The sequence below is a fragment of the Triticum aestivum genome, chromosome 6B, assembly GCF_018294505.1.
Source record: "Triticum aestivum cultivar Chinese Spring chromosome 6B, IWGSC CS RefSeq v2.1, whole genome shotgun sequence".
NCBI classification, from domain to species: Eukaryota; Viridiplantae; Streptophyta; class Magnoliopsida; order Poales; family Poaceae; genus Triticum; species Triticum aestivum.
The window spans coordinates 356,224,613-356,236,760 of NC_057810.1; the positions used below are offsets into that span (position 1 = coordinate 356,224,613).

At 48.3% G+C, this 12,148-nt stretch overlaps 1 protein-coding gene across 1 annotated transcript; it reads left to right on the plus strand.

Annotated features, from left to right (window-relative positions):
- The first annotated feature begins 8,059 nt into the window (after window positions 1-8,059).
- LOC123134136 (phosphopantothenate--cysteine ligase 1) lies at window positions 8,060-11,030 on the plus strand. Its single transcript, XM_044553459.1, has 9 exons — window positions 8,060-8,376; window positions 8,496-8,622; window positions 9,231-9,275; window positions 9,450-9,535; window positions 9,632-9,689; window positions 9,753-9,825; window positions 9,910-10,011; window positions 10,246-10,365; window positions 10,474-11,030. Exons 1-9 carry the CDS (start codon window positions 8,262-8,264, stop codon window positions 10,732-10,734), a joined length of 987 nt encoding a protein of 328 aa, XP_044409394.1. The 5' UTR covers window positions 8,060-8,261; the 3' UTR covers window positions 10,735-11,030.
- Window positions 11,031-12,148: the final 1,118 nt, after the last annotated feature.

The window sequence follows — 12,148 nt, forward strand, 5'->3', positions numbered from 1 at the left end:
TTGTCAAAGCAGAGATCGTGTCCCCTTATTCCGGGATTCTCATTAATACAGGCGCGGGTAACCCAGTCGTGCCTGTTGGCACGTCTCCTCTATCGAAGGCGAGTCCTGAACGGTCACGGGGAAGGCTCTTGGTATTCAACCTCTTTATAAAGAGACCAAGGCTCCACTCCTTTCTTTCAATCTCAATCGAATCCGCCCCTCGCCTCGAGTTCCAACACCCAAAGCTCCAGATTCAGGCGCTTCAGACCTTCGATGATGTCCGGCTCCGACCTGCAAGGCCGGTGGATGCCTTCCTCCGTTACGGAAGAAGACGTGCTAAAGCTAAGAGATGCCAGGTATCTAACCGGCGAAATTTCGCATAGGCTGCCTGCCCAAGGGCAGGTTATTCCCACTCCCAAGCCTGGCGAAAGCGTAGTGTTCGCGTCTCACTTTCTTCGGGGGCTAGGCTTCCCAACGGACCCCTTTGCGAGGGGGCTCATATTTTACTATGGGTTGGAATTTCATGACTTGGATCCGGAGTCCATCCTCCACATCTCATCGTTCATTGTCGTATGCAAAGCCTTCCTCCACATTACCCCTCACTTCGGATTGTGGCTCAAGACCTTGAAAGTGGAGCCAAAGATGATCAAGGGGCAGCAGGCAGAGTGCGGAGGGGCTGTTATAAGCAAGAATGCTGATGCTCCATGGCCTGAGGGCTCTTTTCAAGAGGAGCTTAGCCTATGGCAACAAGAGTGGTTTTATATCACAGCTCCCAGGGGCACCAAATGGGTGGTGCCACCTGCCTTTCGCTCGGGTCCTCCACCGCGGCTGGCGTCATGGGTCAATAAAGGACTTGACTGGGGGCCTTCTAAGGACGTGCCCTTGTTGCAGGGCCGCATTCAAGACCTCCTAGAGAGAGAGATCACTCTAGTCGTAGTAGCGTAGGTCATGCTGATTCGTCATACCCTGCCCTGCAAACGTCGCCCCCTCCGCCTGTGGGAATTTAACCCGGAGGGACCACGAGTTCTCCAACATTTTATGGGCGCGACGCCCGTGGAGATGTATAAGCTTTTCTTCGGATCACAAGCGATGTGTCCGGACTTGACCGAGGATGCAGGTCTGAGCTGCAATTGCCCGGATACTCAAGTAAGTAGCCCTGTACCCGGACACGCTATCCCATTTTTATCACAAACTTGCCCTTTAAAAGAGTTGTCCCTTGAACAGGAGTGGATAGCAAAAGCAAAGTTAATCAGGTGTCCGGCCCTCCTCCCTGAGACCACGCCGGATCCCGTGTTAACCAGGATGCTGGAGGTTGCGCCTTCGGAAGAAGGAGAAGGGGGGAACAAGGAAGCTACCGCCTCCGTGAAGGACGCTGTCAGGAAAGGAGGGATCGAGAATCCCTCCATCCAAGGGAAGAAGAGGACCGTCTCTGAAGACCCGAAGACCATGGTCTCAAAGCGGGGGAAGAAATCTTCGTCAGAGGGTCCTGCGCCGAGAGATGCCTCAGCCGCATTGTGCCCCCAAGGGGATCAACCCTCCACTGAGCCGTAAGTAAAAAGGGGAGTTCTTTTTAAAATAAAGGATATCCCTGCCCTATTTCTGATGAAGATAACCGAAATTTCACCTTGTAGTTCGGATCTCAGTCCTTCTCAGCAGAGCTCATCTTCGGGGGATCTTCGTCCGGAGATGATGGAGAGCGAAACGCCTCCCCCTGCCGTACCGTCTTGCGAGGCGGGCGACCCTGAGCTGTCGTCGCAGAGGGTTTCTCTGAGTCCGGCGGGGCCGGAAGGTAGTCGTATGTCCCCTCAAAGCCCTCCGCGTCTGGCCTTCGAAAAAGGCCATCGGACGAGTCCGGCACCACCTGGTGTACGGTCGGAGGAGCTGAAGGATCTGCTCGGGCGAGCGTCTATCTCAGAAGATCACCGTCGTTAATGGGTACGGTGATTAAAAGGATTTCACCCGTTGAGAGCGGATTGCACGAAGACGTCAGAAGATTACTGACAGGTTTTGAGGTACACAAAATGATGTACCTTCTGACAATTCCACATATAAAATGCGCCCTGTGTAGATAGTAGCCCCTGAGGCTCGGTGTGTTGTCAAAAAATGACAGCGCGCCGAGGATCATAATCCCAGGTATAATATGTCGCCCTTCCTATGTAGGTGGCGAAGGGTCCGGTGGCTAGCCGGACTGATGAATTTGCCGAACTAAAGCGGCAACTTGACGTGGCGGATGCCGACATCGCGCTTGTCAATAAGCGACTTGACGAGTCACAAGGTATGCAATTTCTCCGCGGACACCTGGTAAGGGAGCTTGATGACCATGCCTTACAACATGTATGCTTGATGCAAATGGTGCCGCTGCCATGGAGAACCTTCGGGCAGAGCTCGCCCGAGCTAAGGAGCAGGCCAGAAAGAGTGATGCAGCTGCCTTAAAGGCGGCCGAAGAGCTAAAAGCCGAACAGGCTGCTCACTGCCAAAGCAAGAAGGAAATGGCCGAGATGGCCGTGAAGTTGAAGAATGTTGCTGACCGCTGCAAGCTTCTTGAAAAAGAAGATCGAGCGGTACAAGAGGACCTGAAGAAGGCCACTACCGAGGCCAAGGATGCTCGCTCTGCGATGAGAGCTATGAAGGAGGAGCTGCGTCAGGCCGGAGATATCGCGGCTGGAAAGCCCTTTCTGCTGCGGAGGAAATTCGTGGATCCTAAATATGCTCAGTTGGACCCGCTGTGGAGTGCGGAGGATGCTTATCTAGACTTGGCGGCAAGTGCCGCGGACGCGGCCGAACACTTCCAAGATCAAAAGGATCACAAAATGGAAAAGGTTTTTTGGTCGCAGTTCCATAATCCAGAGCGCCCACTTCCATTAACCGATTGCTTGGCCGAATGGGCGGATGAGCGCCCACTTCCATTAACCGATCACTTGGCCGAAAGGTTTTTTGGTCGCAGTTCCATAACCGATCGTAGGGCGCTCGTTTAATAGAGATGCAGTGCTCGAAGGATATTATGTTCGAATAACATGTATTATTGTGAAACAATGTATCGATGGAATATAAAAGCTTTTTATACTTGTGCCTTTCAAGAATTAAAATACCTCCTGTGCGGCCGCTAATGTATATGTATATATAACCTGAAAGATGGCAGTTTTCGGCTTCAGCCCCCACGCATATAATGCGAGGGTGTTTGCAAAAGGCGCACTTTCACACTTGATCCAACGTCTTGGTCCTATAAAGGAGGTGGTAGCGCGGCAAACTAGGCAACCGGACTATAATGCTTTATCACTTTCACTTAGCTATAGGAGTTTGACAGTGGGGCTACTATATAGCCCCTAGGGGCACCGCGCTCACCCGAATTCAGGGCGCGTATGTGCCTGACCGGGAAACAGACCTTCGTCAAGGCGGAGGAATCCTAAAGATTCCGGCGGGCCATCGAGTGGTTGACCAGTCTCACGCTGTATCATGACAGTCAGTTTTCGGCTTTCTCTACTGAGGTGCTCGCCTGGCCGAACCGGGGCACAATCGCAGTAGTTCTCTTGGTGCCGACTTAGCCGATAGAGCGGAACGTAACGCAACAAAACACAGGAGCCGGGCAAACCCAACATTTGACCAAAGACATGATTCGGAGCTGATGCATATAAGGCCTAACTCGAGACGCCGAACACTTCCTAAGGTATTCGGTCTTTATGAAAACGGGCCGAACAACGCCCTTGGTAATAAGCCCCTGGTGTCCAGGTACGCACAAAATTCTGATGTGGCCCCTGCCAAAACGCCAGCCTCCTCCTTGGTTATAGCAAGAAACTAGGGGATGTGTATCAACAAGAGACAGTAAAAAATGTTTACGCATGGTCTTAATCTGAAAAGAATCCTTGTCACAGGTCCCTACTGCATGTCTGCGTCTGTATCTCTGTTGTGCTGTATCTTGGACAGGTGTAGCACGGTGTTCATCTGTAAAAAAGAGGAACTTAGTTGAAAAAGATCGTGCGAAAATGTACGTTATGTTAAATAAACAAAGTACAATTCAAAAAATGAATAAAATTGAGCTTTATTGTCTCTTGTTGTACATGCGCGGAGCCCCTTGTACAGGGGTATGCGGCTAGTAAGCCCTTGTATGTTTACGCCAGACTCGTCTAGCCGTGTCCGGGGTCTGAACGACCTGTTTAGGTGCTTTGATTGGTGAAGCCGGTTTAGTGTGTGGCTGTCAAGGCAGTCACAGAATCTTCCACGCTCGAGGAACACTCGGTATTTCCCTTTAAGGAGATGATGCCTCGCGGACTGGGCATTTTGAGTGTAAGGGATGCATAATGCGGTATTGCGTTAAAGCGGGCAAAAGCTTCACGTCCCAGTAGTGCTTGGTAGCTACTTGTGAATGGGGCGAGGTGGAAGGTTAACTTTTCGCGGCGGAAGTTGCCGGGTGAGCCGAACACAACTTCTAGCAGTAGAGAGCCCGTACAATGGGCATATGGGCCTGGCATTACCCCTTGAAAGGAAGTGTTGCTATGGCGAATTTTGGTTGGGTCTATCCCCATTTTACGGATTGTGTCCTAATATAGCAGGTTTAGATCACCGCCACCATCCATTAGGACTTGTGTAAATTGGAGTCCGTCGATTATCGGATCTAATATCAAGGTAGTCCATCCTGCATTCCGGATACTTCTGGAGTAATCCTGATGGTCGAAGGTGATTGGTTTTAACAACCAGTGGCGGGACTCCTCTGGGATAGGCCGTATGGCACGTATCTCTATGGGCGCCATTCTGTTTTTCCCTTTTGTCACGTAAAGTGAGTTTACTATTTTGACTTCTTGTGGGAAATTCTTTTGTTTTCCGGTGCTCTGCTTGTGGGGTTCGTCATCGTCCTCGCTTGGTGTGTCAAGCCCCTTGTGTTCGGCGTTGAGTTTGCCGGACTGCTTGAAGACCCAACAATCTCTGTGAGTATGGTTTGTAGGCTTCCCGGGAGTACTGTGGATTTGGCATATCTTGTCCAAGATTTTGTTTAAGTTAGATAGCTCGTCTCTGTTATCCTTAAGGGGCAGTTTTTTATGATTCTGCCATGAGCTTTTGAATCTGGTGTTGACTGCCGTGCTCTTCGGGATGTTTCCCTTTGTCCGGCGCTGGTCCTTGCTGCATCGCGGTTTCCCGTTTCCATCCCTGACTTCGGATGTACTTGGGTCGCTGGTACTGCATCTTGCCAGCTAGCTATCCTCTCCCGCGCAAAAGTGGGTCATGAGGCTTGTTAATGCGGCCATTGTTCTTGGCTTTTCTTGGCCGAGGTGTCTGGTGAGCCATTCGTCTCGGATGTTGTGTTTGAAAGCTGCTAGGCTTCGGCATCCGGACAGTCGACTATTTGGTTATTTTTAGTAAGGAATCTGTTCTAGAATTTTTGGGCTGACTCTCCAGGTTGTTGAGTTATGTGACTTAAATCGTCTGCATCCGGAGGTCGGACATAGGTCCCTTGAAAATTTGCCCGAAAAGCATCCTCGAGCTCTTCCCAACTTCCAATGGTGTTTTCGGGGAGGCTTTTGAGCCAATGTCGGGCTGGCCCTTTGAGCTTGAGGGGTAAGTATTTTATGGTGTGGAGGTCATCTCCTCTAGCCATGTGTATGTGGAGGATGTAATCCTCGATCCAGACTCCAGGGTCTGTTGTTCCGTCGTATGCCTCTATGTTTACGGGCTTGAATCCCGCTGGAAATTCATAATCCAGAACCTCACCGGTGAAACATAGGGTGTGCGCGGCACCCCTATATTTAGGTGTACCGTAATATTCGAATACTTGATGTGTTGCATTGCTTACTAGAGCTTGCTTTCTTGGCCCGTAGATAGATCTAACTGGGCCATCTTTTTTATGTGAATCTGTGTGTGGATCGCGTGCCGGCTTGTGTGCGGTGCCGTTTTCCGCTCTATGTTTGCCATGGGGTCGTCTATCCGATCGGGTGGTCTCCTTGTTCTTTGATTGCGGGGGCTCTACGGCCTCCTCGTCAAATTCGGGCAGTAGTTTTCGCTTCGGGTAGCTCTTTGTTCAGCGACTATCGCCGTATTTGTCTGTGGTGTTGAGTACTTTGCTCCATCTGATTTTGAGCGCATCTTCTGCTGTTTTGAGCTTCTGCTTCTACTTTTTCAAGCTACGTGCAGTGGCGACGAGCCTTTTGTGGAGGTTCTTCTACTCCAGCAACTTGTCCGGCGTGAGATCGTCCGGACTATTATCTTCGTCGGGGACGGGTTGTTTATCCAGATTGTCCCGTTCGGACGGTTGCTCGATAGCATGTTCATCGTCCACCGGTTCACCCTGCTCTATGGCTAGGTCTGTATGGCTGTTGTCTTTGTCGGGGCGGGACTTTGAGCGGCGCTTACGTCGCTGTTTTGACTGCTTTTCGAGGGAATGATCCCTCGTGACGTCCCGTTGTTCCTCGTCGTCGCTTCCTTTAGGTGTGTCCACCATGTATACATCGTGAGATGAGGTGGCTGTCCAGTGCCCTATAGGTGTTGGTTCATGTTTGTCTCCTACATCATCGTCCATACCGTCGATGTCTTTGGAGTCGAAGTCGAGCACGTCGTTTAAACTTTCGACAGTGGCTACGAAGTGGGTGGTGGGTGGGAGTCGAATTTCTTCGTCGTCCGCATCCCAACCTTGCTGACCATAGTTTGGCCAGGGCTCTCCTGATAAAGAGAGAGACTTTAGTGAATTCAGGATGTCGCCAAAGGGCGAGTGCTGAAAGATGTCCGCGGTGGTGAACTCCATGATCGGCGCCCAATCGGATTCGATTGGCAGGGGCGCAGAAGGTTCGGAGTCCGGCACCTTGGAGTCACGAGCTTCGCAAAGGACAGGGTTGGTGTTTGGCTCAATCGCCGTAGAGATCGCAGCCCCCGAGGCGGAGTCCAGCCACCCATCCTCGATCGGCACAATCGGCTCCGGACTAAGGGTCGGAGCGGGCACTGGTGCGGCCCCCAGGTCACTGTTCGGCGGCAGAGCTAGATCATGCCCATCGTGACAGTGCGGCGCGCTCGGCTGTGGCTCGAACCCGTCGAAGATCAAGTCTCCGCGGACGTCACCCGTATAGTTCAAACTTCTAAATCTGACCTGATGGCCAGGGGCGTAGCTTTCAATCTGCTCCAGATGGCCAAGCGAATTGGCCCGCAGTGCAAAGCCGTCGAATACGAAGATCTGTCCGGGGAGAAAAGTCTCACCCTGAACCGCATCGTTGTTGATGATCGGAGGAGCCATCGGGCCTAAAGATGACGACACAGAGGAACTCTCAATGAAAGCACCAATGTCGGTGTCAAAACCGGCGGATCTCGGGTAGGGGGTCCCGAACTGTGCTTCTAGGCGGATGGTAACAGGAGACAAGGGACACGATGTTTTTACCCAGGTTCGGGCCCTCTCGATGACAAGGGACACGATATAAATCTACCACGAGATCAGAGAGGCTAAACCCTAGAAGCTAGCCTATGGTATGATTGTTGTTCGTCCTACGGACTAAAACCCTCCGGTTTATATAGGCACCGAAGAGGGTTAGGGTTACACAGAGTCGGTTACAATGGTAGGAGATCTACATATCCGTATCGCCAAGTTTGCCTTCCATCCAAGGAAAGTCTCATCCGGACACGGGACGAAGTCTTCAATCTTGTATCTTCATAGTCCAGGAGTCCGGCCAAAGGTGATAGTTCGGCTATCCGGATACCCCCTAATCCAGGACTCCCTCACTCACCTCGACCGGTGACGTCGAGGCCACATGCTCGGACGAGAAAAGATAGGGTATGAGAGACGGCGGCGCCTTGTGTCTCATGTGGGTCAGTCTGTGTCACATGTTCTACTCTACCTTGTCAGGCGATCGGATCTTCACTTCGCCGGTCTCATGGCCATCGAACACGGATATGGACGGGAACAAGGACTTGTACATGTAGTCGTACAGCTATGAGAATTCGCTAATGATGTATCTGGTTGTATAAAAGGACATTTAAGAGATGACTGGCCGCTCTGCAGACATGCCAAGACCCACGGATATTTAGGAAACAAGATTTGTTAAGGCCGGCTGTAGATGTTCTAACGTGCACAGACACGACGGTTGACACGGCAGACGGGCCCCTGCTCCATTGTCCTGGGCACGCAGCGCGTAACCGCGAGCGGTTTAGTGCAGCCATTATGGAGCCCGATTTGGATTGGCGCGCGCCTGCTCTGATTTTTGCCGAACCAGCCCAGCGTTGTAGAGTAAATCAGCCAACACTCTCCTTTTAAATTCTGCCCCCTTCTGTCCACTTCGTCGTCAACTCATCACAGCCCGCGGAAATCTCCCACGATGGTTGGGGCGGAGGACCCAGAAACCTTCTTCGAGACCGCGCCGCCGCTGCGCGACGCCGACGCCGTCCGCACAAAGCTGCAAGAGTTCAACGCCCGCAACTCCATCATCTCAGGTAGTTAATCAACCCAGCTGTGCGTTGCCAGTCTTGTGCGTGATCGATGCGAGTATTTCCGTCGAACACCCGACGTGCGTGTGACTCGGGGACGCTCCTCTGCTTGTGTGCTGGTGCAGCGGGCGGGGTCGACAGGCGGCCTACCGTGTGCGTCACGTCGGGCGGGACGACGGTGCCGCTGGAGCAGCGGTGCGTCCGGTACATCGACAACTTCAGCTCCGGCCACCGCGGCGCCGCCTCCACCGAGTAAATTAACCGCCCTTCTCTTCTTGTCCCGCTCGTCGCTTTTCGTTTGTGCTACCTACTTGTGTGAGGATGACAAAGGCCAAACAGCAACTCAACTACAACGGAACCTCCCCTCCGCAAAAAAAACATACTGCTCCGTATAGAGATATGCCTCAATTAATTCGGATGAGAGGGGTATCATTTATTCTTAGATTAAACGTGTGCCGCATCCATATGGGTATGTTCGTTCCATGAGAATGTCCATGTGCGCTAAGGCCCAGTTGACGTCGCGCTTCAAATTTCTGCTCTGTTCATTGGATTTCAATCACCGTTTTGAACAAGGATTTCGGTTATTAAATGAAGTATTTCTAAGTTATTTTTACTGTAACTCCTTATCGGTCTTAGCTCTGCTTTCCTGACTGACCACGCCTCTTTTACTATGGAACCTTTACCGTCCGTACTTTACCTGGAACTACAATGCACAGTTGCAGTCTTGCAGATAAACCAATGTCCGCTTGAACATGCAACTTACTACGTTTGGGCAAGCACATGACTGGAACAATGAAAGTTCCTCATGTCTAACAAGTTTGATGTATATGTATTAACCTGTTTTTCTTTTGATAATATAGGTATTTCTTGAAGGCTGGTTATGCTGTTATCTTTCTCCACCGACGGTAGGCTGCCTGGCTATTAAGTTCTCTAGTAATAATTGTCTGTCTTCCACTGAAGCAACTGATCTGAACTGAACTGGTTTTTACCCTCTTCTAGTTGAATGATGAATTGTTCTGTGTCTAGATACTTTTTACTGTGAATAATATGCTGTTTGCTGCTACGTACATGCCTTGCAGAGGGAGTTGTCAGCCTTACTGTAGGTTCCTGCCTGATGATTCATTCCTCAAGTTCTTAGACGTCAATGAAGAATCAAAAGTTCAAGGTTGGTAATATACATGCCTAGTGCAGATAGGAAAACTAACATCTACTGTATTTCCCTAGACTAGTCACTTACTATTATGTTTTGTTTTGTGCTCAGTGGCCGAGTCCCATCAGACAGCCGTAAAGGAATCAATTTGGGACTATTGCAAGGTGGAGCATAAGATTATACACTGCTTATCAAAGGTGGCACACTAGATTTACAGCAGGATACTGACAAGTGAATTTCCTGCAGGCTATGGAGGTGGCTCTCTGCTGAAACTCCAATTCACCACAATATTTGAATATCTTCAGGTTTTGTATCTTGGATTGATAAGTGCTATATCACATACCAATACAAGCAAAAATTCGAAAGCGTGACACAACATTAGGGTGCAGTTACTGAGGATGGTGGCTACATCTGTGAGCACAGTCGGGCAACGCGGGATGTTCTATCTTGCTGCAGCAGTCTCAGACTTTTATGTTCCTTGGGATAGCATGGTATGGTTTAAGCACTTGCCATACTATTTTTTTCGTGTGAGAGAATTCGATTGTTAAACGCTGCACAAAGAAACCTAATAATGCCTCCGTAATTTTGAACTGCAAAAACGTCTTATATTAGTTACAGAGGGGATTGAACTGCAAAAACATCTTATATTTAGTTACAGAGGGAGTATTATACAAGAATAAACTTTGTTGCAAATGCCTTAAACAGGGAATTTGATTGTTGTGCAGGCAAAACATAAGATTCAGTCAGCTGGAGGCCCTCCAGAGATGAGGCTCAGTCAGGTTCCAAAAATGCTTGCTGTATTGCGGGACCAATGGGCTCCCTTGGCATTTTGTGTATCTTTCAAGGTTAGATTTTTTATGCAATGGAAGAGTGAACACATTTTATACCTAAAAATTACTAGGCTTGTTCAAATTATTTCAATTATTTGCTCTAACAATGAAAAATAATTGCAGCTGGAGACAAATTCAGATATTCTTGTCCAGAAAGCAGATATGGCTCTGAACAAGTACAAGATGAACATTGTTGTGGCCAATTTGCTTGCAACATACAAAGAGCAAGTCATTATTGTCACAAACGGAGCAAGGAATACTGTCCGAAGGCGCAACAGTGATGAAGATTTGGAAGAGCAGATAATCAAACTCCTAGCACAGAAGCACTCAAAGTATATTTGTGGATCACAGATGGATGCAACCAGGGTCCAGACTGAATTATGACAAGTCTGTACGGTCGTGGTTTGGCCTCAATACCTACAGTATTTAATTGGTATCTACGTATTGAAATGGAAACAAATCCCTGTTGAACGTGAGCAATCACTATACCTCTACTGTAATGATGTCGATACTTGTGTGAACTGCATCGACATATTCTTCTGGTTTTTAGTTTGCAGAATTATGGGAAGGTGATACCAAATAGGCCATCAACTACTACTACTACTAATAGCTTTGAGACCAAAACAAATAATTCTATGTTAATTTATGAATGTCAAATGCAGCAGTGTTTCTCTATTCAAGTTCCAGATTCACCTATGGGAGTTTTGTTGTCTCTTTTTCTGGGCTTTTTAGAGAAGAGAGACATGTTCTCTTGACTCGAGCTTTGACTGGGTAACTATTTTTGCTTAGTAATGTCTCTGTTTGGTAAGAAGATTCCTCAACTTACGAGAAATCGTACTCCCTCCGTTGTACTCCCTCTATTGTAAGAAAACGCTCTTATATTACGGCACGGGGGGAGTAAAATATAAGGTCCACACTTTTTTGATATTTAACTTTGACCATTAATTAAAGCAATAATACATAATCATGTGGCTGAAAAATTATACCATTTGAAATTTCTTTCGAATACAGCTTATAGCTAGAGCATTCCACACACCGTCTTTATTTGACCATTTTATTTTGCACTAGTTAGGATGTGGTAATACATTTGGTCTAAGTTGTTGAAGATCTTTAATCCAGTTTCATATTTATCCATCAAACGTGTAGACTATTATTATATCCTCTCTCCTTTAGTCACTTGTATACTGGGTAGTAAGCTTGCACGTGCAACGCATTCTCAAACGTTGAAAATGAGATTCATACCAGTACAGAACAAAATAGAGAAGTTTTAAAAATATATGAACTAAAGTTCGAAAGTTAGGCAATTTTATGATTAATTCCAGAATATAAATCATGATTAAAGCAATAATTAGCATGTATAAGTCAACATGCTAGATGCACTAAATAGCATGAACAATAGCATCACACATGCAACAGTAACCATAATCAAAGATTGGATCAGATCACCGCACATGAACAATAGCATCACACATGCTGATGTGGCTACCTCGGAGGCGATGTTGTTGACAATGTTGTTGGTGAAGACCGGTCAAAGCAAACGGCAGTGTACACTTTATTTCTTTTGCATCCTTGGGAAGAATAGCATAGACCTACCCTTTATGCATAAGAGTGTACCTATTTGTTCACCCATGATGAAGAGCGTTAACATCGTGCTGCCATGGACGCCCTAAAATAAGGTGACAGACGTGCAATGGTAGAACGCCCTATTCCATTTTATCAACATAGCCATCAATAGAAAAATGAAGCTCCACCCTTGTAAGTTACCTTCACTTTGCCCACATCATTTATCCATTCATAT